Genomic DNA, 27473 nt, shown 5'->3' on the forward strand with positions numbered 1-27473 from the left:
GTTTTTCTACACAGCACTTATAACTATTCAATAAATTAAATTTTTTTTTTTATAATTTCTTTCCACTAGAAAGTAAAAAGTAAGCTCCATGAGGGCACTGGGTTTATCCACCCCTGTATTTCCAGGGCAAACCAATATTTAATGAATGAATGCATGAAATGATTCATCAGTGAATTTGGCACATAAGTAAAATCTCACCATTAATGTGAAGAAAAGGACAGCAATTCCAGTTACAGAAGCAACACTGCTATTAATGCAGTAGGAAAGGCCACACACCTTAAGATGGCCTGCTTAGATGCTCAATGGTGCTCCTCTTGCACTTACTTTCAGCTACAATGTTAAAGATACTAAACTGAGTCTCCCTCCAGTGTTTGTGAAGCTGGTTTTATGGATCCAAACCGAGGAATTTACATGATTCCTTTTTGAATTTCATCTACAGCCCACTGTTTTAGTATGTTATTTTCAGACCTTTAGTGAACAGGTGGTATTAAACACTATCCTTTTCCAGTGCGGACTACTCAGTCCAGTGCATGGATTGCCCTAAGCTGTTTCTGCTTCTCAGGTTTTTTTTCTATCTTTCTACTTTGAAATTCATAAACCGTCTAAAATCTATTCATTTCCTCACAACTCCCTTGGCAATGTGATAGTGGTGGCAGAGAAACCAGAACTGGGAGAGAAAAGGAACAAGCATTAATGCACAAGCCATGCATAAATCAGAGCAGCTGGATACCTGAAATACGCCTAAATGTGTCTCTAGAAAACTTAACAGCAACTATTATTTGTGTCATGCTTTAAAATGCACAATTATTTTCATTTACGCTATTTCTGATTACAACTGTATGATGCATCCTTCTGTGAAAGTGAACTGACCCTCTGCGACAGAAGAGGTTCTTAAACTGGAAGGTCCAGCAGAATCAGCTAGAAGACTTGTTAAAACAGACTTTTGGGTCCTCCAGAGTTCCTGACTCCACAGGCCTGCAGTGGGGTCTAAGAATGTGCAGTTCCAGCAAGTCCAGGTGATGCTGACGCTGCCGGTCTGGGGACCACTGTTCCGAGATGCTCTGCCCCGGGGCAAGGATATGAATGTGCAGGCCACCTGATGTAAAGGCTTGGTGTTCTTTTCAATAGGCAACTGTGCTTCCTAGGCCTGAGTTTTTAAAACAAACTGAATTAAGAGAATTATAAAAATTACTTTTTGCCCCTTTCCAACTTCAGAGGAAAGGAAGGCTCTATAAAACCCCTCTGACTAAAGTTTTTACACAAGAGAACTACCAATTCCAGAATCAGTACCTCCTAAATGGAAGCATCCTTTCCTAGAGCCTAAGTGTCCTTCTTCACTCAGTCAGACATACCCTACCCACACCCTCACCTGCCCACACTCCTCTTTCCTAATTATTTATTTTGAGATCTCACGAGTTATCACTTTAACCACCCTGCTGCTAGCACTCTCAACGCCTCTAGCTGGGATTTTTCTTCCAAGGCCCCATCCTTGAAGTCCTCAACACTAGACTTACCTAAACACTTTCTCCTTTACTTAAAAAGTAGCTTTTCAAGCTACCTGTAGTCTAGTGGTTAAGACCAGGAGCTGTGGAACCAGACCAAGTTCAGATACAGGCTTTGCCACATACTGGCTGTTTAACTTTGGGCAAGTTACTTAGCCTGGCTGGGTCTCAGTTTCCTCATCTGAAGAAAGGGGTACTAATAACATCTACCTCAGAGTTACTGTTAGGATTAAGTGGCTTTCTACCTGTTAAGTGCGTGTAACGGTACCCTGGTATACTGTAGCTGCTATTTTCACAACTACCTCATCGCCACTTTCACAGCCATCAGCCTCACTCAGGCTGCTACACATTTGAGAGAAAAAGCCATACAACTTTGTAATTGGAGATACAGGTCCAAAATAGTAACATTAAATTTCACATAATAGTAAATTACTATTAATGTGAATTGTCTTGTTAATAAATTACAACAACTAAGTACTGCCTTTTGCTATATTGTTCCAAGTACCTCATTTAATTAGCACAGACCTATACTTTCAGCTGTGTAATGAACAGCACCTATAAGTTCTTTGGGTTCCTCAAATTCGGCATGCTAAAAATTTGAACTCCCCTTCCATCCTAAACTTACTTCATCTAACTGTATTTTCTACCTCAATGAATGACATCATCACCTCCTACTGGCCCAGGTCAGAAACCAAGGAGTCATCCTTGACTCTTTTTCTCAACTCCTTCTGACCCATACCCTTCTCTTCTGTATCCACTATGTGTTGCTAAACTGAAGATGAAAGCTACAGGTATAGGCAAGTTTTGAAACCACTGTGACTGTGGTCAGTAAGAAATGAAGTAGAAAATTCCCATCAGAAAATGAGATCAAAGAACATTATCCTGGACATGGCCCACCTTCTTTTCATCTCACCCAATTCACCTGCCACTGTTTTCATTCATATTTTCATCTTATCAACTCCTGGATTATTGCAACTACCCGCAAAATTCCCGGTCTTCATTTTCCTAAACCGAAATTCTACATGACACTCAAAACTTCTTTAAAAAAACACTGTTATTCACTGTTCCCTCCATGAGAATGCCCTCCGTCCCAACCCAGTAGTTCCATTTCAAATGTTATTTTCTTATTTAAGTGTTCCTTGCTTTTCCAGTTGAAATCCACTCCTTCATACTCCCAGAAGCCTTTAACAATTCCTCTCCATGAAATGTAACCCTTTATAACTTGATATTTAGATTTTTACCTATATTTTTCAGGAAAGTGAAAACAAGTAAATCTGAAGGAATCAGAGGATAAAACTAGAACCTGACTAATGTAAAGACTCTTTGGAAGAGCCCTATGGCAGTGGTTCTCAATCTGGTCTGCACATTGGAAACACCTGGGTACCAGGTACCTGGGCCCCACCCCAGAAGTCTTGGGTGCAGCAAGGGCATTGAGCATTTTCAAAGCCCTTCAGGTAGATTCTGACATGCAGCCAACGCTGAGAAGTACTGCTCTATGGGGAATATAAAAAAGAGTTGAGATTTATAAAGGATTCTTAAATAGAAGTAAAGATCTGGTGGAAATCAGTAGAGATGACTCAGGGTAGGCAAATGGTACTGCAGAAAAGAAGTCTTGAAGTCAAGGAATTCAGTAGCACTTCGTAGATAGAGCAGTACTAAAACGGCTTACAACTGGCTGTAGGCTGAAGTTGGAGAAGATGAGATGGGCTTGGAAAGGATGGTTAAGGGAAACTAGGCTTGGAATGAGAACCAAGAGCAAGTGGTGGAAATGAGGTCAAGTGAATTCAGAGGAGGAATTCTGAAAGAGGCGCTGTAAGTTGGGAGGTTTTCAAAGATGACAGAACTTCTGTGGCAGCAACGAATGTTACAGATGTAGGGAAGTTTCCAAATCAGGGTTACCCTGCTTATCAACAGTGATGAGGAAAATTCCTATCAGCAGCTGAAATCAAAGAACACATATCTTGGAGGTCTGACAAAGATGACAGCATAGTTGCAGAGGGAGGTGTTATAAACTGTGGTGTAGCTATTTTAAAAAGGGACGTTTTTTGGAGAAATTGTGGTGGAATAACTCTAACACCTGTGCCCAGGGACCAGATCATCTCTCTAACTTAAAGTACATTACCCAACCCCCCCAAAAACAGTTCTTACAGTTTAGGAAACCAGGTATGTATCTTAAGATATTTCTGTATCAGTAATTGTCATAACCCATAATCCTTATTTTTCATTACTAAGCACTAAACATTTTTTTAAATGAAGTACAAAACCAAATAAATTCTAAAAAAACAAACCCAGGGCTCCCAGTAAATGATGGAGCGGGAACATGGAGTTGCCATTAAATGGACTCCTTCGCAGTATCAACGTGTGAAGGCTTCCTCTGTACTTCAATGCATCTTCAAATTCTGATCCTTTCTCCCACTTGATTCCTGCATGCTGCTCCAAAAACCAGTGAGTTTTGCAGAAGGAGAAAACACTTTAACTGTATATACTAAGCTTAAATACCATCAGAAATGCCAGATCCTGGCTCACTAAATCCTTTGAAATACATTATTGTAAATATTATGGCTGACCAACATCTCTACAGGACAACTGCGTTATAACAATTCTATAGCAAGAGACAGGGATACGATCAGTGTAGTGTCACATAATACGAGGAACTATATAGGTAAATTCACCTACGGCATCGCCCAACCAGTGGTCAAGTGCTTTAGAATCATTTTCACTTCAGTAGATAATTAATCCAATTTATCCCAGTTATAAGGAAAAAAGTTTAATTCTTATAAGGAGTATCAAACCCCTACCTAGCGAGGTGAGCAGGGGGAATCAATTACCAGAGAAATGCAAAAATATATACAAAGGAGAAATGCAAGGGAAATCCATTATGACACTGGTACTGGGGGCAAAATAATTCATATTATAGCCCCACGCCATTATGGCAAAATACATTTGCATCACTAGGTACAAGAGAAAATGGTGCAGACCACAAAATAAGTAAAAATCTATTACAATGAATAATACCTAACATTTGACATAGCAGTGCTATTTCCAGGTTCTAGTTATTAAACCCAGAGTGAAAGTGGTTTACTGATCTGTTTACCGCATTCTAAAGACAAGGATTAAAACTGCTGTTTTGTTCTGACATAAGAAACAGCTATGGAAAGAATTTAGTCCACTGCCTGTTACATGGTAGGCACTCAGCAATGACAGTTCCCAAGTTCACTGATGTGACCTTTCTTTCCCCATTTCAAACACAGATTCTAACTATCCTTTAAAGAACATCTGTTGAAAATTCTCAAATCAAGACCACAAGCACACTGTGTTAAATGTTTGATGTTCACATTAACAAGAGACATTACATGCGAATTTTTTACACATGAGGGTAAGTCAGGTCTAAGATTGACAATGATGAACAAAGTGGAGGAAAAGGAGGGAAAGAAAAGAAAGGAGAAAGCAACGAGAGTGCAGAGGAAGGATGGAAAGAACAATGTTGGCATCAGTGTGAAGAGCAAATAACAAATTCCTCAAGTGTTAGGTCTATCTCGGAACACGTACCCCACGTGAATTTGCTGAAAGTACACAGAACTATAATAACCTGAGAACCCTGGGCTTGGGGACTGCCAGCATTACCAGATGCATTCATTTCCAGTGCTCCAATGATTCCAGCAGGTAACCAGAGAAAGTCAGTCTAGCCACCCCTATAAGCTGCCAGCCCCTCGTGGCAGAGATGCCAACAGTGGCCAGTCTGAGAATGACAGCTTATTCTGGCTCAGGAATCCTACCAGATGTGGCTCCCACGGGGTCCTCAGTGTCCTGTCTCTTCAGTGTGATCTGTGGACCTTCAGGAAAGGACTCTACTCTGAAGATAAACTAAGAAAGACACGTGAAACAGTGTTCCTGCTAAATCCTTCAGCAGCCTTGGTGCTATGCAAGTCCTTCGAAGAGCAGCTCTTGGGATTAATTTCATCAAAACACCTCTCCATGGTTGGGTATAAAAAAAAAAAGCCTGTATGTACCAAGCAAGGCATCACCCCCATCTGGCCATCTGCCTAGTTTGTGCTGTGTCTCAGTTCTCCCTGGCCTTCGAGGAATGTCCTTCCTCCTTTAAATAGTCTTCTTTGGCATTGCAGTTAGAATCAACTACTGCCCTCCTGCCGGTCTCTGGATTCCAGTATTGTTAGCACTGAGCAACTCACGAAATTCCTCTTAATAAAGCTCTCTCTAGGGTTGCACAAGAAATCAAATCCCTGTGTCAGCCCTGAAGAGTTCAAAGCCCTTTGTTAAAATTACACATGCTAAATTGTAATACTGAATTCTGGGCTAAAAATTGTAATTTTCTATTTTCTCAAAGCGATCTGGGATGAAAATTTTCAGGATTATGTTCCCGTTATTTTGTATGACTGGGATAAAACTGTCCAGTTTTTCAGATTAACACATAATAGTTACATTATTTAAAAGATAATAGTTATTCATTTACTCAAATATTTGAGGGTCTGGCACTGTGCTACATCCTGGGAATACAGTGAACAAAACAAACAATCCCAATATGTCATAATAACTTCTACATTGTGGTACTTAACTACAAAATAATATGACATAGTTAAAGTGTCTTATTTAATTGCAAAAAATAAACTAGGGAGTAGGGTGGGACACATGGGAAATAAATACACTATTACTAAATATAGGAATTCTTCATTTAAGTCTTTCTATACATTATGAACATGTAACAATTATGATAAGCAATACTGGGCACTGAAATATCTCCTATTCACTTAAGGAGTGCTAGTATTTTACCTTTAAAATTTCTATCATTATATATACGCAGATCACATAGGATGTACTAATGGCTGAACAGAACTATTTGTCAAAACACTAAAATTCTACACAGCAAAATTTTCATGCCAAGAATGAAGAAAACACAGCACAATGACTTCAAAATTAGTATACTGTACTATAAATATCAAAAGATAAATTTTATTCTTCCTAGTATATAAAAGGTAATTTGTTTTTCAAACTTCATTGATAGTTTCTGTAATATAAGGAATGTGTAAATATGTTAACAATTTTCTTACCAAAATAAAGCCCAATATATATATATAATATATATATATATATATACAAAAAAATTTAGGGAATAAATTTTGTCCTTGGTTGGGAATTCCCTGACGGTCCAGAGGTTAAGACCTGGCACTTTCACTGCGGGGGCCTGGGTTCGATCCCTGGTCGGGGAACTAAGATCCCATAAGCTGCACGCTGCGGCCAAAAAAATAAAAAGCAAAGTTCGCCCTTGGTTTAACATTCATGTGCATACAGAAATAAACATATATACTCACAGGAGTAACACACACTGACAAAAAGTTACATTTAGCAAAGGTGAAAAATGGGAAAAAATAATCCTGCTAGTACTTTTTTTCTGTCTCCGAGACTTGACAAAGAATGTAGAAAACTACCGAAGTAACAAAAAAAAAAAGACACAAAAACCACACTTCAGACAAACTGCTTGTTAGTACTTAGGACCTGATTTCACAGACAGGTTTAATCCACTTCCTCAAAGGTCATGCTGTCAAGGTAGAGGATGAACGTCTGCTGCTACTGAATTAGACGGGCCTTCGTTCTGAGAAGTAGGGTGCTTCTCCTCCTCCATGTGGGTCACTTTATTTGACCTTCCTGCAGGAGGAAGTTCATTATTTGTGCCCTCTTCACGAGGTGAGAGGGTACCAGGCAATTCATTCAACATTAGAACTTGCAAAGATTCTGGTCCATCTTCAACATCCACCTGAATCCCCAAAGCTTTAAGAATGTCACATTTGCACATGGGGCATGTCCCATGGGCTAGAATCCAGGGGTCAATGCAGTTCTGGTGGAAAAAATGTTTACAAGTCAGAATACGAACTGTATCATTAGGCTTATAGAGTTCAAAGCAAACTACACAGCTATCTCCATTTGGACATACTTCTGTGTCCCCCTCTTTAAGTACCCGAAGTTGAAGCTGGCCACATGCTTTCCTGAGATCAGTTGTTAACCGCTGCCATCTCCTGTTCTGAATCCTTGCTACCCAAAGTCTTCTAATATGATAAAAGATGAAATACGCTAGTGTAGCGGTTGTGACGATCACAAAAGAGACAAAATAGTGATTCATCCAGATGATGTGTTTTCTTCCCACCTCAATCATGACTGTAACGTGAACTCCCTTCTGAATTAAATGCAAAACCTCCATGCCTTTCAAGTTACCAATCATCACCACAACGATGTCTTCAAACGCCTGATGAGACATGGGAAAAACCTGATTGCCAGTTCCTGGAAAGTTATAGATGATCACTCCGCCGGCTCCCTTCTCCACGGCCACCTTGATCTTCTGCGTGAAGGTACAGCCTCCCCGTTCAACAAGTGCGAGCCATGTCTCCGAGTTCTTCGATCTGCTGAAACTGGTACTGGGTTTACATGCATTTTGCATTTTTCCCTCTGGAGGCACGATAACTCCCGCCACTCTCTTCAGAGCAGAGCTTCTTCCAAACACTCCAGTCTCCCCCAACTCTGACAACATGCGATTCCCAACGTGAAATGATATGTTCATGTAAGCAGTCCAAACGGCGCTGGCTCTGCAACAGTGCTGGCTAAGCAGCCAAAGGAAACTGAATTTCATGAGCCAGGAAGAGGCAGTGTGGTTTCTCCGAGTGCCAATCTTGAGTGGACGCATCTCTCTCTTAGTGACTGAAGGACTAACCCAACAAAAAGATGTGGCTTCCACAGCTGCTGACAGTCAACAAAAAATATTAAAATGAAAAAAATCTTCTGGGTGAAAACAAGTTCCACTGTCTTCCAGCATGTTTCTGTAAGAAATTCTTAAAGATGTCTTATGAGTTTCAGATGTTTTTTTTTGAGAGAAAGAGAAAAACTTTAGATTGAAAAAAAAAAAAATCCCAGTCTCACTACTGTAACTCTACATACTGCTTACTGTTGGGTGGCATGATTATGACATAAAAGACAACACAGCCAATTAGGTAAGAGCTTAGAGCATGCTGTACAATTTATTGGCTTGACTGTTTCAAATGTTGTTATGGGTAATCTCAGTGTTGTTACAGGATGGATTCAATCCTTGAGCTACTACATGTAATGTTACCTGGTATCACGTTAAGCTGAAGAATATTAAAAATTATATAATGCAGGCATTTTAAAACCTGAAAGCATATGCAAGAAAGGCCATACGATTAACACTTTCCTTCACAGTGAAGTAAATATCTGTATCAAAATGGCAAGTTTTAAAACCATGAATGATAATTAAAAATTAGCACTATGACCAGATATGGGATAAAAGTGGTAAGTAACACTGTTTTTAACTCACATTTGGTCACAGTGCAAATTTTTTATCTATCACGTAAATATTTGAACTGAATTTATTTAATAAAGCTTGCTCAGAAATTTGTTGGACAGGTTTGGTTTTGATTTAACTTTTAAAAGTAGGGAGCTTCCCTGGTGGCGCAGGGGTTGAGACTCTGCCTGCCAATGCAGGGGACACGGGTTCGAGCCCTGGTCTGGAAAGATCCCACATGCCGCGGAGCAACTAGGCCCGTGAGCCACAACTGCTGAGCCTGCGCGTCTGGAGCCTGTGCCCCGCAATGGGAGAGGCCGCGATAGTGAGAGGCCCGCGCACTGCGATGAAGAGTGGCCCCCGCTTGCCGCAACTAGAGAAAGCCCTCGCACGAAACGAAGACCCAACACAGCTAAAAATAAATAAATAAATAAATAAAGTAGCTATTAAAAAAAAAAGTAGGGCATCCCGTTAAACTACTTCAGCCTCACTACCCTCACTTTTTTTTTTTAATTAATTAATTATTTATTTATTTATGGCTGTGTTGGGTCTTCGTTTCTGTGCGAGGGCTTTTTCTAGTTGCGGCAAAGCGGGGGCCACTCTTCATCGCGGTGCGCGGGCCTTTCACTATTGCGGCCTCTCTTGTTGCGGAGCGCAGGCTCAGTAATTGTGGCTCACGGGCCCAGTTGCTCTGTGGCATGTGGGATCTTCCCAGACCAGGGCTCGAACCCATGTCCCCTGCATTGGCAGGTAGATTCTCAACACTGCGCCACCAGGGAAGCCCACTACCCTCACTCTTACATTGATTATATGTAGGGATGACAGCAGTAAAGACAGAAAAGACTAATCTCATTTCTCTGCAGACCCTGACATCTGTTAGTAATCTCGCAATATTTTGAGGGAAGAGGACGGGTGTAGGGGAAAAGATTATATATAGCAATATTAGTTTAGCACAGTTTACTTTGAACAAAAATGTAGCTATAGATTTTAAAAAGAAAAACTTCAAGGTCCTCACTTAAATTTAACCACTGACAGCAGTGATGGTTAAAGGTCATAGATGCTTTTAACAAAATGCTTGCCAAAATCAACAAACATCGTTGGTGGAAGACCCCGCATACACTGTCAGTTCTGCCTATATGCTTGCTACACTTCGGCCAATGGCACAATATGACTTCAAAGCCAAAGAATGACATGTGAACTAACAAATACGGGCAGTCACTGGCACTGCCATACACTTTCTCAGGGGTATCTCTCAGTGGTTCTTATTCACCAGCTAGGAAACCAAAGCCAAGGATTTTGACCTTGGACATAAATGTCTCTGACCTCTATGCATAAGGTACTAAGAGACACTTTAGGTTGGGTCTCACCAGGACTACGGGAGCTAGTGTATTCTTATGAAATATCAGTCAACAACGTGACAGCTCAAAGTAGAAAAGAGGAAGGAGAAATGGTCCCTAAAGGCCCAACAAAAAGTGGCATTAAAAGAAAAGAACATTGATGTGACACCTTCGGGGCTCACAGTGGTCGATTTTCTTTCCCAAAGACCATTAATCTGATTTCCACACACCCACTCTTTAAAAAAGACAGTGAGGCACACAGTGTGTTGACTCACAAATTGCCATTTGAGTTGGACATCAATGCTTTAGCATATTATCCAGAGAGATTTTCATCAAAACAACAAAACCCACATCTTCAGGCCTCTCATTGTTATACAGGTGTTTATCTACCAGAAAAAAGGAAGAGGCAAAATAAGGCAAGAGATACAATTTGGAAAGGCAAATGAACAAAATTGCAGTTCTGCTCTAGGTCTATATTATCAAAATGTCCCAAATAGAGACATACCACCATCTTAAGAGGAGCATTTACTAGAGTCAATTCTAGAAGGAAAATTTGCAATCATAGCTGATTCACTATGCTAGGATTTAAAGGGCTCTAGCAAACAAAGGTGATTTGTTTTTTTTTTTATAATGCTGCCCTAAATTAGACCTATAGTAATTTAAAATATTTTTAGATACATAACCAGAAGTGCTACCATCTAAAATAATTATTTGGAACAGATTACCTACCCGGTCAATAGCTTTGGCAACCAGATTTTCTGGGTATTAATAAAATTAACCACGGAAAATTAAATCAAGATCTAAACCTATAATGAAGTTTACTGAACAGAAGTATTATTAGATATCAAAAATTAAACATATGGAAGCAAAGTATAAAAATTAGTATAAAGAAACTTTAAAATATTATGACTAATTCTGTGGCATCAATGTCACAATCACTGTAATTTGAAAATCAAGACTAATTTGCTTTTAATGTATACTAACGTCCTTATTTAGATAAAGGCAAAAATGTATAACAAAACACTAGAAAAACAGCAAGTTCAAATAGATCCACATGATATGGAGTTTTATTTTTAAAGCACACACATTTCACCCTCTTTAGTACTTGCATAGACAAGCTGCAGTTGAATTTTCTCTCTACATAAAGTGCTAAAAGAGAATTCATCTTAACTGTAATCTTTGGTAAGACGCAGTTACATCTTCAGGAGATTCTCCGGGTTTCTTAAGTTTTCAGAATGTCACACTTGCACATGGGGCATGTCCTATGGGCTAAAAGCCAGGGGTCGATACATGCCTTATGGAAAAAATGTTTGCAAGTTAAAATACGTACTACATCTTGAGGCTTGTATATGTCAAAGCAAACAACACAATTGTTTTCATCTGGATCTAGTTCCTTATCCCCTTCTTTGAGCACTTGCAGTTGAAGCTGCCCAATAGCTTTCTTCACATCTGCCTTTATCTGTCTTCGCCTCCTGGTGGAAGAATTGGGCACTCGAGGTCTCCAGGCACAGTACAGGAACAGGTAGGCCACTGTGGCAGCCAGAAAGGTAAACAGAGACATGACATAATGGCTCAGCCAGGGCATGTGCATTCTCCCCACTTCAATGATGATCGTCACATAGAATCCTTTCTGAATCAAGTGCAAAAGTTCCATGCCTTTCAGGTTGCCTATCATCACTGCGACCATATTTTCCGTTCCCTGGTGAGACATGGGAAATACTTTGTTGCCCGTACCTGGATAGTTATAGATGATCACCCCATTTGCCCCCTTCTCTGCTGCCACGTTGATTTTGTGTGTGAAAGTACAGCCTCCCCGTTCAATGAGGGCCAGCCAAGAGTCTGCTCGCTCAGGCCTGCTGAAATTGGTCATAGGATTACAAGCGTTCTGATTCCATCCTTCAGGAAGTACCACCACACCAGACACTCTTTCCAGAGGAGAATGATTCCCGAACACTCCACTCTCTCCTAATTCTGATATAATCTGATTTCCCACCTGAAACGTTATATTCAGGTGGGCTGTCCAAATGGCTTTTCCTTTTGAGTCAGGAAGGCTAAGTAGTAGAAAGATGCTAAGCCTCAACAGTCGAGATGAAACAGAACTGTGAATTGAAGGAGTAATTCTAAGTAGGCTCATTCCTCCATTTGCCTATTAACTGACAAACATGAAGAAAAAAAAAACAACCGTTGTAAAATAAAGAAGCTATCTTCAAGTGTTGGCAGTAGATAATTAAAGCACGTAAATGGAAAAGGTCTGCGTGGATCAAAGATATCTTGCTCCTTCCAGCATTTTTATTTTTGGTAGATTATCTTTCTCATAATGAAACAGAATAACAAGATTTGTTATTAGTACAATGTTATTTCAAGAAAATTGTGACTTCCTAATGGGGAAATTGTGACATCAGAGGTAGTTAAGCCAATCCAAGAGTTTATACTAGTGCAGTGCATACTGAAATCCTATTGGCCAAAAAGCTAGGCAGCAATGACTCATGATATGTACTAATCTGAATAAACTCTAAAGCAAAAAATAAATAATTTTTTAAAATACTTTGAGTTTCTTTTCTACTTCTGGATAGGCTGAAAAGCTGCCTAAACACTTTTTGCTCCTTGTTTTCCTATCTATAAGGCAAAGGAGAAATCATTCATGTATGAGTGTATGTCCCTGTCCGGTCACCAGTTCTCAGTTATGGTTCTGTGCTACCCAATATGCCATTCTATGCGAAGCAGGAACAAATCATTCCCTCTCTCTTCCAACATTAAATGCTTACCCCAGGCCTAAAGATTCAACATAAGGGTAATGTAATATAAACTTATACTGTTAGTCTGATATATTGCCATCTTGCAAGGCGAATTCAACTTTGTTCACTAAAATCACTACCAAGAACCTACACTATGTGCTGGGCAAGTACTAAGTATGGGTCATATATTGGAGAAAACACATACACCTACTTTGTGGAGATTATCTGGTGAGGGAAGATTTTAAACAAAAACACAAATGTGTAACTGCAAGTTGTGATAAGAGCTCTGAAAGGAAAACAGAGTATCAAAAGAAAGAACAAATGTAAAGGGGACCCAAACTTTGATTCGAGGCCAGAGGCCCAGAGCATTGCTCTCTAAGAAAGTGATAGTCAGTCTGAGGTTGGAAAGATACATCAGCATTATCCAAGCAAAGTATGAGCTGAGAAGATTCCGGGCAGAGGAATCAGCAGTTTCAAGACCCTAAGATAGCAAGGAACATGGCAAGTTACAGGATCTGAAGGAACATGAGTTTGGCAAAGCAAGAGAGGCAAAAGTTAAGGTGATGTGGGAAGGCAAGGCCAAAAGCAGTCAGAGGTTCAGGATCATGAACCATAGACTAAGGATTTTGGATTATGTCCCAAGGACCAGAGAAACACACTGAAGGGTTTCAACCTGGGGAGGTGACTTAAGTGTTTCAAAATGTTCACTTTTTTAAAAGTGCACTTTGGCTTCCTGAAGTGGAAAATGGATTGGAAGAAGAGGAGAATAAACTGATGAGTGTCTTCTTTTAGGCAAAAGAAGACAGTGGCTGGGACTCCTGAAATAGCAGTAAGGATGTAGAGACAGACAAATCAAGTTACTGTAAAGGTTGAATTAACATACGTGGTAACCGGAAGGGTAGTAGTGGGCAGAGCAAAGGATGACCACAGCAGCTATCACAAGTCACTATATTACTTAGTTGATGCAAACTGTAGAATCTTTACTGCTTTAAAGTTGCTTTAATGCTTGTTTGCGTTTATTTTATATCTTCACCTGACTTCACTCAAGGAATCAACAGATTGGCAACACTCATTCAAACATTATTTACTATACACAGGGCACATGCTATGCATGTACCAGGCATACTATAAAGCCCTGGGGATGCAGAAAGAAAAGACAGCCTCCGTTTGCTTGTGTGTGAAATAGACAGCAACATTTAAATCAGAGGCATGTTAAGAATGCTGTCATTTTCACAAAAGGAATTACTGTACTCCCTGGTCTGTAATATTTTAGTTAACATTTGCTGTTAAAAATAAAATTGGAACCAATCAACTTGCCCCATGCACAGAATTTTATGCAGGCAACATTTCAGCTCACATCTGAACTGTCTTTACATGTAGACTTTTCCCAAGTTCAAACAGAATGTGAAATCCTGGCTTATTTATTAGCAAAGTGAAGCCTTACCACAAAGACAGTTATCATCATATCAGAGGCTGTTTGTTAAATATACGATTATTTAACATTTGAAGATAGAATTACATTAGTTTTTAAATCCTAACTTTGCTCTTTTAGTTTGCTGATTTTCAAGGTTGAAGGAGTTTAAGCAGTAACTATATGTTAGCTCAAAACATCTCAAATCTAAAGGTTCTTCATATGGTTGAAAAGACCAGTTTGAAAAACTTAGTAATTCATTGTATTTTCTCACCATATGAGGAAGCGGTTAAGGCAATGGCAGTTAGAACTTCCCCCCTCTCTTTTGCCTGAGTCTTAGGACAAACGCACCTATAAAAAACAATCCTTTATCTCTAACGTAGTGGTTCTCAAGTGGGGGATATTTTTGTCTCCCAAGAAATAGTTGGCTATTTCTGGAGACATTTTTTATTGTCACAATGGGGGAGTACTACTGGCATCTAGTGGGTAGAGGTAAGGGATACTGATAAATATTCTATAATGCACGAAACAGCCCTGTGCAATAAGTAATTTTCTGACCCAAAATGTCGATAATAGCTTTGGGAGGGAGGAACCATCCCAAAACTCACTTGTCCCTGAGAAATGAGACCTGAGCTCCTATCACAAAGTTTATAACTGGCAATACATCCATCAAGGAGGACTCCTCAACCAGTCTCCACTTCCTGTTTTCTTTGAAATAGAAACAGTGGACACCAGCACAAGTGCCTATTAGTCCATGAAGCCTGATTAAAAATTGCATCCATTTGATCAGGACCAGATCCAAGAGTCTTCTGTGCTGGGGCCAGGATGTCTGAACAGGAAAGGAGGGAAGTGGGCAGTGGGGGTGGGAGGAGGAGTGGAAAATGGACAACTGATGTTACTCTAATCTGTGACTTTTAGATCATTTATTCAATATATAGACTTTCTATCTTTTTAACAGCCAAGTATTAAAGAGGTTTTCATTAGCCTACCTGCCAGGTTCAACCAAAGGAGACTGAAATATACTAAGGTTGGCTGATCACATTCAAAAACCCCTGCCTGTTCTACCTTGCCACTCTGCCTCTTTAAGGACAGTATGTTGATTTTTCTCTTATATAGGCTCATTTCACTATCCCCCAAGGTGGCTACTGCTGTTCCAGGCAGACCCCATTCAGAAGCACAAAGAGACTTTTCTTCTCCCATCTCTCTATATAAGAGCAAGGCAATTTTCTTTTCCAGAAACCTACTAGACTTCCTTCAATGTCTCTCTGGCTAGCAGTGCTTTAGAGACCCATGCTTAATGGAACCCCTGGAAATCAGAGTAGAATTATCATGATCAGCTAAGGTTAACCACGATTTATCCTGCTATGGAAAACCGCTTCCCTGACTGAACACATGGCCGGAGGGAACATGAAGGTAATCAGTGCCCTGCCCCCAAAGGGAAAAGGTATGAACTGGAAGGTGAGTGGGTAAACAAAGTTCCTGAGGTTTACCCAAAGGAATGATACTTAAATAACCATCAGCCACACCAAACACATAATATTCACGACACACAAGGTACTGATATGAGCCGGAGACTGTGTTACCAGGGACACAGCACGGCCCTGCTCTCAGGGGTCATCATCTAGGTAGAAGAAGAGAGTTATACACCAATTAGGTACATGCATATATATATATCTTAACTTCTAGGTTCTAATTAAAATTCAAGAAGGTTATCATTTTCATTAACTTGGCGGGTGGGGGGAGGAATCAGCTGCTCTCTATCCCTCCGCTGTTCATCAACCTCTGTTAAGAATGCTCAAACGTCCAGAAATCTCTACTTTGAGAAGAAAAATAGCCAAAAACTATCTGGGCAATGCTTTGTAATTGTATCTCTAAATGCAGGGAATACTGAAGAGACTTCAATAAATTACCTCACAAGTCACCGTATCCAGGGCTATAATATTATTAGAGATCTCTAGAAATCCACAAAACACACTGGATTTGCATTTAATCTTGAGAAAACAACTGTATAGGGTTTCTGTGAGTAATTAAATGCATCATAATGGGATTTGACAGGAAAAGAATACTGACTCTAAGTAGTTTACTGAGAACAACAAAATAGCAAGTAATGCTAATGATAAATATTCTCTGAAAGAGATACCTTTATTTCTAAAGATTTTTAAAGGCAAAACTTACTTTAAAACGTTATTATCTTCGATTGCAAATTGGTGAATCCTTATAAAAATTTCTTCTCAATTTCTCCCGTAAATTAGTCTCTACTACCACATATTCTCCCAGACATATGCAATAAAAAATTATTCTCCACATACAAATATACTTTTTTCCACTTAACACCCAGGAAAGTGTTCTGAATATGCTAAAATGAAATACAGGAAATTAAAAAACTAATATATGAATCTTTGAATTACTTTCACAGTCACATACTATACTAGAGGCAGGTACAGATGTGTAAAAGTCACAAAATTTACTCAGGCTCCTATTCATTATTCTTTATATTAACCAATAAAATAACTTTCAATATCACTAAAATCTCTGGTAACTAAGTATACTAGAAAGAAAAAATAGCCAAGACAGACATTTTAAATCACCATATCACTAGCCACAATTTCTTCGCTAGGTAAGCCAGGATTACTATTCGTCTCTATTTATCAGCACGCCTAACAGTGGGATGCATGAGGAAAGGGTAACTTGTGTAAGAGCTCCAGAAGTCCAAAGCTCCAAGAAGCCTTTGCAACATTAAAGAAGGGGAATTCTCACTGACGGTTCTCAAACACCTAACACAGCACCTGGCTCAAAGGAGTCTGTCTGAATGAATGATTAACATGGTCAGGTTTACCACACTTGAATACTTTCCACTGCTTTAGTCTGGCCTTCATGATCTTTCCACAATCTAGAGTTTTGCAACAGCATCTAATCTTCCATCAGTGTTTCGCTCACCTTTAATTCACTGTTGCCAGAGCAACCTACAGAAAAAAAATGAAATTTACAATGGCATTCCTGTTTGCCTAAAACTTTAGATGCCTCCCTCTATCCAAAGGGTAACACCCAAGCTTCTAGAAATGCAAATGTAAGCCTCTCCAACCTGGTCCTCTTTCCTTCAATCCAGTCTCATTTTCTACTGTTATCAGTCCTGAAATGTATGCTTCTTCAATTCAAAGGGCTTATAGTTTCCTGTGCTCCTATTGCAGCAGTCACTATATAAGACCTTAGACAGGCTTTGTTCCTTTTACAAAACTCTGTCCCTACGGTAGGAACACTAATTACAAAATGGCCCAATTACTTCTCTCCCAGTGATGCCCTTTGCAATGTGACTTAGCAGGTCCTTCCATCAGGAGGTGGGATTTACCTCTATACCCCTTGAATTCGGATGGCCTGATAACTCAAGCTGGTGAACAGACTGGCACGGACGTGATGATGTGCGAGTTCCGAGCCTAAGCCTCAGGAGGCCTTGCACTCCTCCCCTCACTCTTGGGACCCCACCGTCCTCTAACAAATAAGGCCAGCCTGACAGAGAAGGACGCAGGTGCCCCAGCTGAGGCTACCCTAGGCCAACCTACAGATGGGCAAACATATGCAAGCACCCAAGATGAGCAGAGATGTCTCCATAATCCTAAGGTGACCACACATTCATGACTCAGTACGGCTGAGACCTCAGTTGCTTAGCCACTCCTGAGCAGTGACAGATACTGACCTTTTAAAAAGTAGTTTATAAAAGAATACTGCCCTTATATACAGTGAGTTTTTATACAGCAGCTGATATAGTTCCCTCTACAAAATGATCTACTCTATTAATCTCCAGGTCTGGGACTAAATCTTATTCTCATTCTTTCAATACTCAGTTTGCAGCACATCGTAAGTTCTCAATGAAGGATAATTAAATTGATAGCATCTTATCCTCCAAATTCTAACCTGTAATATTACTCATGCAATAATGCATCTATTTAATTTTATCTTCATAAGGGTGATCATTTTAGTTAGAGCAATAGTTAAATATACATAATAAGTTTAACCTTTAATTCTTCCACAGATTTAATACTCATAAAACTGAATTTCTTACAGCTGTACTTGAATGCTAAGATAAATGAGCACTTAGAATATGACCAAATTCTCTTAAACTTTAATGGGTATAAATCAAACTACATAAATTACACTCTCTTCCACATTCTGAATTCAAGTCAAGGTCTACAAAACTTTAACACTAAATTGAAAACAACTTTTTCTTCTCATTCAATCTGCCAAGTTAGAAGACAGAACGGCAATCAACAGAGTAGAAACACATTACTAGTAGTCTGGAAGGTAATGGGGGAAAAACCTCACACCACAGCCTGTGCATTAAGAGGACAGAAAGTAGCTGAACATTCTTCAGCAAACACAAGATTAAAGATTAAGGACGGTAACTGATGGTATTGTTATGTTTCTTTGAGCCCAGGACAAAATACATCTTAATATTAACTCAATCATTTAGACTGGATTTTTGTTCGAAAGAGCGGAGAAAAGGCAATATACTCAAAAAAGGAAAAAATAAATAAATAAAAGCAGAATCTTTTGAATAACCACCAGAACTTGCCCTGTTCTCTGAACAGACCATTTTGCTCCTGTAGTTAAGAACCACCGAGGATGCGGAGTCTACTTTTGGAGCTCCGTCATTTCAAAGTTGCCCTAAAACCCTTAGATTCTAGACCTTCTTAAGCCACAATCGGGGTCACTGAAGGTTTTTATAAGCTTTGTCTTCCTAACACCAGTCCCCTGGAGTGCGGTTAACTCTCAGTGAGCTCTTAGCAGTCAGAAATAGCAGGGCAGTGGCGATGAAGATTTTCTCACTTAGATCCCTTACTTTTTTTTTCCGATTCACAGGTCAAAAAACCTTACTCATTTACTAGGTAATTTAATCCCTCCTGGGAGGCAGGAGAGAAGAAAAAAACAGGAATATGGAGTCATCACGCTAGCAGAAACTGTACTGAAGCACAAAGCTATGCGCGACAGACCTGCCATGAAACCCAGTCTCTGCCACGTGCTAGCTGTGTGCAGTAAGTCACACTGAGCCTCAGTTTTCTCATTTGTAAGGTGGGGAAGTAATGCCTGCCTCCCCGGTACACGGTGAGTATCAGATGACCTATTTCACATCTCTTTGTAACTCACTAAGCACACGGCTAGCAGGGCAGGGGCTCAGTAAAGGGGCCCTTTCCCCCTTCCAATTGTATGAAGGCTCTTTCCTGTTTTCCACCTAATAATATTTTCTCATCCTTCAAGGTGGATCCCCATCTCCCTTTTGCAATCATCCCAGTCAAAACAACGTGCTATTTTTTTGTATCTATTTGACAGTCATTTAATTTTGCCATATATTATATAGTGTAGTTAGACGCTTATATGTCTGGCTATACTTTTGTTTGATTTAGAATGTCTTGGAAGGAGCAGTGTCATCTTATTTCTGTAAATCCTGTTTCCTCCCCTTGTCTCCAGCACAATAAAATTTGCTCAGGGTCCCCAACAAATGTGTGACTTTTCAAGCACTTATTCTTCAAAATATCAAAACATATCAGCAGCTTTTGGCAACCTCTGCATTATACAGTCATCCATTTAAAAAAAATAGAACAGGCAATGATTTGACATGTCTTCCCTCAGCTAAGAATTACTTTGACAACAGTTGTCCAGAAAAAGGCTTATTTAATATCACAGGATCAGAGGCCATGTGTCTCACATTTTCTCTCTAAAAGTCAGTAACTCCATCCACATCTTTGTATCTGAAAAATGATATAAAAATTGAGTAACATACAGCCATAAACTAACAACTATTTCTAATATATAAGCAACTAGAGTCTACAAAATTTAAAATGCTCCTTTAATTATCTTTTATATATCAAGATATTTATATACATATATATATATATACACACACACACCTATATAGATATGTATCAAGTCATAAACCAAATAGTCATTATCCAGAGAAAAGTATCAGAATAATTTTGTTCATTTCAGTGCCTCAAAGAAAGCCCTATCATCATATGAGCAGTAATAGTTAAAGCAACTAACTTTCTCAACAACCCATGAGGCCTTCTATTCCCAGCCCAAGACACACTCAAATCCTGCAATCCCTAGAAACCATCTGACTAACCAGGTACAAATCATGTTGTTTCTACTATGAACTGTCTCTAATTTTTTATCATTAAAAAAACTTGTCCTTATACTTTAGAGTAAAAACAGTATATATCATATATATACATTTTAAAATAAAAATAAATCAAGTACTATGTACATTTTTAAGAAAAAAAACACTATTCTTCATTTTTCCACATCCTTTCTTAGGAAATTATATACTACCTGGTGATAGTTTTCCGCAGGTGTTGAAACAACGTTAATTTACTTTTCATTCTAATAAAGGCTTTTTTGATTCTCAATTATAAGTTCTTGGGGGGTAGGATTTTGTTATATTCCTTTGTCTTCCTACAGAGCCTAGTACACTGATTTGTGTAAAATCAATTACTTATTTGATTTTTCATAATAAAAGTGATTCTCTGACACAAAGAACTTGGCATGTCCTATTTTTCACATACGCTCCAGGAGGACAATCCAAGAACCACCTACTCAATACCTACACTATTCTCTCACTCATTCATGCAAATATTTATCAAGAACCTACTATGTGCACAGTTCTCAGTGCTGAGGCTAGAGTAGTGGTCAAAAAACCAATTTTCTATATTCATGAATCAATCTTTCTGTGTACCTGGGGATTCAAAGATGAGGTCAAGGTTGTATCTCACCCAAGAACTCTGATGTGATAAATAAGTAATGCAAAGTAAATGGCAGAGCAGTAGGAAAGGATAAATCCTGCCCTAAGATGGAGCAGTTAATTCACACACAGTCCGGATACCCTAAGCTAAGGTACCACAGTCACTGGTATGTTTCATGCAGTTTACAATAAAGCAGGCCAAACAGCACATCTGATCACAAAGTTTCCTTGACTCAGGTTCATGAAGCTCATGGAGCTGTTAAATTTCTATATTTAAAAACAAATCTTTGTTTCATATCATGTTTCACACAGTAGGTCTCATTAGTTTTAACAGGAATAGGAATTACTTAAATTTCACAGGTTTAATTAATTCTGCCTGGGTTTGAATCCTGTATTCACACTAGCTCTGCAACCTTGGGCAGCTTACTTGAACTTACATGCCCTGGCTTCTTTACCTGTAAAATGGGGAAATTAGCAGTACCAAACTTTTAGAACTCTTATGAGGATTAAGCAAAAAAAGTATGGTATCTAAAGCATTTAGAACAATGTTTGGCTCATACACAGACCGATATGTGTTACCACCACTATCATCATCTTTATAATCTTATTCACTTATTTTACTAGATAAGAGTGATGTCAGGGTCTTTAAGGGACTTTCTCAATCCTTTAATTCTAAGGAAGTCTCTATACTGACAGAAAACATTTAGTATCACTTTTCCATATATAACATACATAACTACTGATCTACTGCATAGATGCCTGTTAACATCTGCAGCTAAACAGTAAGTGATTGCCCATTAGATAAAGTATTTCATGATTCATAAAGGATGCATGATAATACAGCTTGCTTATTATGAATATTATCCTCTTAATGTATATGCCAACTTCAAAAAACAGGTCCTTTTTGTTCCTTCACACCCACAGACCTCCCATGAAAACAAGAACAAAACAAAGTAAAGCTTTTGATTAGCTCTCCTGGCATGATATTTTTCAATACATTGAAAAAGAGCCTTGTTTCACAAAGTAATTGTTACATTAGTAATCCATGTCAAACTGCAAGAAGAACATTCATGTCACCAATGACTCAAGGTTTAATTTGAGACTTAAGACAAAAAGGTTATCATGTGAGAAAGCAAAAGTGTTTGTAATATCCACTAGGTTCTGGGCAAGACCTAGAACTCAATTACTGTTGTCCTAATGTCCATTTGATCGAGATTACACTAACAAAGATTATGCAGGTGGGAAAACTAAATGACCGATATTCTACATAAATCAGGAGGAAAAGTCATACAGTTAACCCAAAAATACATGCGACAGTCTCAACCTACAAAGTATATAGTATATATACTTTGTATACAAAGTATATAAACCTACAAAGTATATAAAGTGGACATGGAATTTACTGTTCCCACCCTCTCTACAACTTTTGAATTGTTTCGAGACTAGATGTCTTAAATGCTTAACTTGATTTTCTACATGTCACTTTAATTTCTTTGGTAAATTTTTTTCTTTAATACTTTTCTCTCATCAAAAATTTAATCAAATCAAACATTCATTCATAGGACCATAGGTGACACAATTACAGAAAGAATCCATAGTAAACTGGAGAGACTGAACTACACAAAATTTGGTTTATGTTTATGTCTCAACAAAAATACATATATGCAAAATGGACTACTAGGTGTGGGGCGCAGATTGGGAGCAAACTAGAACAAAACCCACTGCCATACACAAGAGTAAAACCACTCCCAAGGTGATTAGTGCAGTGTCCTTACAAACTACCCTAGCTGATATTTCAAGTGTAGTACTTTTATAATTTGAATTATAGTAACTTACAATGCTATTGCTATTGACAATGCAAGCTTCAATCTGAGTCTTTACTGAATGCTTGGTGTTTAGCACTTTATGTACTAGCTCATTTGATAACCAAAATAATGCAATGAAGTAGACACTATGAGAATCTCTGTTTTACAAATTAAAAAACTGAAGCTAAGCAAGTAACCTATTAAGTAGCTGAACCAGGATATTACCCCAATGTTTGATGTCTCATAGCCCAATTACCTTTTTTTGTTTTTTGTTTTTATAACTAGGTCCAGACATACCTATTTTCCATACTGGATACTGGACAAGAGCAGCTCTTTCAATGCTGAGTTAGTCCCCCACTCTAACTTAAGACCATTAACTGACCCTAGGAAACATACTGTTCGGGTTTTGTAACAGGTATCATCTCTGATTCCATCTGTAATATACAAAGCACTCCTCATTTTGCCAATTACTCACACATCTATTTTACTCTTTAACTCCATCAGAAAGGTTAATTACAAAAATTCAGATTCGTGTGGGTTTGTTTGCTCTTAAATATTTTCAAGACACAATATAAATAAGAAAAATACAGAGAATACTGTAACACGCCGGTACTCATCACCCAACTTAAAATCTGAATATTCTCGATATGTATTCGGTTCCTAGGGCTGTTGTAACAAACAAACCGGACGACTTGAAACGACAGGGATTCCCCATCCCACCCCTCCCCACAGTTCCAGAGACAAGAAATGGAAAATTCAAGATGCGGGCAGCGTTGGATCCTACCACAGGCTCAGGGAATCTGTTCCATGCTTCTCCACTACATTCTGGGGGTTCCCAGAAATCCTCGGCGTCCCTTGGCTTGCAGATGAGTCACTCCACATCTGCCTCCATCTTCATCTTCACAGGGTGTTCTCCCCTGTGTCTCAGTCGCCTCTATATGAGGATACTCATCCGATTAGATTAGATACTCACCCTCACCTTAGCTTAACTAATTACATCTGCAACAATCTTATTTCCAAACAAAGTCACATTCTAAGGTTCTGGGGAGGATTTTTTTTTTTTTTTAAGGAAAATTACAGATATAGTTGAAGGTCCTTATACACCAATCCCCAAACCAGTAATCCTTCCAGAATCCCCAGAGATAAACCCTATCCAGGATACGGTATTAATTCCATTAAAGTTCCATGTGCATGTATTCATAACCAATATAGAAAATTTACGTTGCATGTTATAAAACTCTATATAAATAGAACTGTGCTACACCATTCTGCAACTTTTCTCTCTTGCTCATTGTTTTTGAGATTCACTCGTTTATAGCATTCTATCTTATGAATATGTCACACTGTATTCACTCATCTGTTGATGGATATTTGAGCTGTTTTCACTTTTTTCGTATTTTGAACAATGCTTCACTGGACATTCCTGAATAGGTTTCCTTGTGCTAGAATTTCTCTAGAGTATACTCCTGGAAGTTCACTTCCTAGGTCACAAGGTGGAGGCGCTAGGCATCTTGAAGCTAAACAGACAGCACCAAAGTACTGTCCAAAGTGTTTGCGAAGATTTACACTTTGGCCAGAAGCACGGAAGTACTTACCCCTCTATACCCTTATTCAAGGTTAATGTTTCCAAACTTGTAAAACTGAAAGAAGACAAATGGTATTTCAGGATTTGAATCTGAATATCCTTGATCACAAGGAATGTTAACCATCTCTTTACACTGTACCAAGTTCAGGGATGAATCCCCAGAATACATGTCCATGTCAAATTCCTAGAGCCTGTGCATGTTATTTGGAAAAAGTCTTTGCAGGTGAAATTAAGGATCTTGACATGAAAAGATCATCCTAGATTATCAGCTGGGTCCAAATCCAAGGACAAATGTCCTGATAAGAGACACAGGGAAGATCTGGCAGGCAGAAGAGAAGGAGGCAATGTAAAGACAAAGGCAGGCACCAGAGTGATGTGGTCCTAAGGCAAGGAAGTCAAAGAATGCCAACAGCCAAACCTGCAAGAGGCTTCAAAGGATCCTCCCCTAGCGCCTTCAGAGGGCGTGCAGCCCTGCTTACACCTTGATTTCAGATGCTTGGCCTCACAAACTGTGAGAGAATAGGTTTGTTTTAAGCCACCCAGTTTGCTGAAATTTGTTACAGCAGCTACATGAAACTAACAGTTGGCCATTCAGGTTTCCTATTCTTTGAATTATTTATCCTTTATTTGTTCAAGAATTGTTTGCCTTTTCACACAGTTATATAGGAGCTCTGTATACATTTTAGATATCAAGCCTATGTTAACTATAGGCATTGTGATATCATCTCAGTCTTATTCTCACTTTGTTTTGCTTATCATGAAATATTTCAGCTTTAGTTTAGGAGAATTTTTCAATCTTTCATATCATTTGTATTTTCTTTGGCTTTAAAAAAAAATCCTGTTCTATTCTTTACATGTTCTCATGTTTTCTTCTAAATTTTTGCTTTTCCCATTTCTGTATTTAATATATTTAGAATATATTTGTGCACAATGCGAAGAGAGACTCCAGTATTATCTTTAATTCCATATGGATAGCCAATTATCCTAGCAACGTTTATTCATCAGTCTATTGATACTTTCCGAAAAACGTATAATGCCACCTGTAAAGCATATCAAGTTTATATCCATGTGTGGGTTTATTTCTGACCTGCCCCTCTACTAATACCAGTCTATCTCAATTACAATAACTTGGAACGCTGGTAGGGCAAATCGCCCCTTGTCACTCCTCCTCCTTTTCTATATAGTTTTGGCTATTGCTGACCCTTTGCTTTCCCATATAAATTTCAGTATCATCTTATCAAGTGACGTAAAGCAAAACTCTGTTAGGGGGTTGTAATTGTAATGACTTATTGACAAAATTGAGGATAAATGCTATCTTTATGAAACTGACTCTTCCCGTTCAAAAACATGATATATTTCTTTTATGTTCTTCAGTAATATTTCATAATATTTCTCCCCAGGGGCCTTGCAGTATTAGGGTAGGATTTGTATTTAAGAGGTACTTTATGTGTTGATGCTTTTGAGAATGAATTATTTTTTCCTACTGCCATTTTCTAGTAAGTTATTGTTATTTAATAAAAGTGCTACAGATTTCCAATATCAAAAAAACAAACAACCCAATCCAAAAATGGGCAGAAGACCTAAATAGACATTTCTCCAAAGAATATATACAGATTGCCAACAAACACATGAAAGAATGCTCAACGTCATTAATCATTAGAGAAATGCAAATCAAAACCACATGAGGTATCACCTCACAACAGTCAGAAGGGCTATCATCAAAAAATTTACCAACAACAAATGCTGGAGAGGGTGTGGAGAAAAGGCAAGCCTCTTGCACTGTTGGTGGGAATGTAAATTGATACAGCCTCTATGGAGAACAGTATGGAGATTCCTTAAAAAGCTAAAAATAGAACTATCATACGACCCAGCAATCCCACTACTGGGCATACACCCTGAGAAAACCATAATTCAAAAAGATTCATGTACCACAATGTTCATTGCAGCTCTATTTCAATAGCCAGGACATGCAAGCAACCTAAGTGTCCATCGACAGATGAATGGATAAAGATGTGGCACATATATACAATGGAATATGACTCAGCCATAAAAAGAAACGAAACTGAGTTATTTGTAGTGAGGTGGATGGACATAGAGACTGTCATACAGAGTGAAGTCAGAAAGAGAAAAACAAATACCATATGCTAACCTATATATATGGAATCTAAAAACAAAAACAAAAACGGTTCTGAAGAACCTAGGGGCGGGACAGGAATAAAGACGCAGACGTAGAGAATGGACTTGAGGACACGAGGAGGGGGAAGGGTAAGCTGGGACGAAGTGAGAGAGTGGCATGGACATATATACACTACCAAATGTGAAATAAATAGCTAGTGGAAAGCAGCTGCATAGCACAGGAAGATCAGCTCGGTGCTTTGTGTCCACCTAAAGGGGTGGGATAGGGAGAGTGGGAGGGAGATGCAAGAGGGAGGGGATATGGGGATATATGTATACGTATAGCTGATTCACTCTGTTATACAGCAGAAACTAACACACCATTGTAAAGCAATTATACTCCAATAAAGATGTTTAAAAAAAAAACTTCAAAAAGTTTTTTTTTGAACCAGAAATTCTACCTTTCTGATCTAGCTTAAGGAATTAAAAAGGGTTGTTTATAGATGCTGATTTCAATGTTATTTATAATAATGAAAATGGAAATAATCTAATTAGCCCAAAATATGTGAACAGTTAAGTAAATTATGACGTATTTTCAAAATAAAATAATCTCTCTATAAAATTAAATTTATAAAGTTTATCTACCGACCTAAGAAAATTCTCTTGGTAAGTGAAAAAGCAAGATAAACTTTATTTTCAGTATTGTAATTTTGTTTTAAAAACATATATTTTATTTGTTAAAAAAATAAAAGTGCTACCGATTTCTGTACGTCTGCTGGGTAAAAACTAGATAATCTTCCTGAAGTCGTTACTTTTTCTAGTTTCTCTATAGGTCCCCTTAAAATTGTCTACATAGAAAACAAACTCTCCATATTTGCAGATGGTATAACTTTACCGTTACAAGTTTAACGATGCTCTTTTTCTTACTCCATTACAATACAGGCATACCT

The 27473-nt window shown here is 38.6% G+C and overlaps 3 protein-coding genes across 24 annotated transcripts in view; all 3 read right to left on the bottom strand.

Moving 5' to 3' along the window:
* Nucleotides 1–27473, bottom strand: part of CADPS2 (calcium dependent secretion activator 2) — a 549410-nt gene that overhangs the window by 371056 nt on the left and 150881 nt on the right. The gene's annotated exons all lie outside the window — the stretch shown is intronic.
* Nucleotides 6622–8193, bottom strand: RNF133 (ring finger protein 133; the record flags this gene model as incomplete). The annotated part of the gene is made up of 1 exon (XM_082399027.1): nt 6622–8193. The coding sequence occupies one exon, from the start codon at nt 8191–8193 to the stop codon at nt 7060–7062; it is 1134 nt and encodes a 377-aa protein (XP_082255153.1). The 3' UTR covers nt 6622–7059.
* RNF148 (ring finger protein 148) lies at nt 11365–22333 on the bottom strand (the record flags this gene model as incomplete). Its single annotated transcript, XM_082399028.1, has 1 exon — nt 11365–22333. Exon 1 carries the CDS (start codon nt 12274–12276, stop codon nt 11365–11367), a length of 912 nt encoding a protein of 303 aa, XP_082255154.1. The 5' UTR covers nt 12277–22333.

Source organism: Balaenoptera borealis (genome assembly GCF_965194805.1).
Source record: "Balaenoptera borealis genome assembly, chromosome: 7".
Taxonomy (NCBI): domain Eukaryota; kingdom Metazoa; phylum Chordata; class Mammalia; order Artiodactyla; family Balaenopteridae; genus Balaenoptera; species Balaenoptera borealis.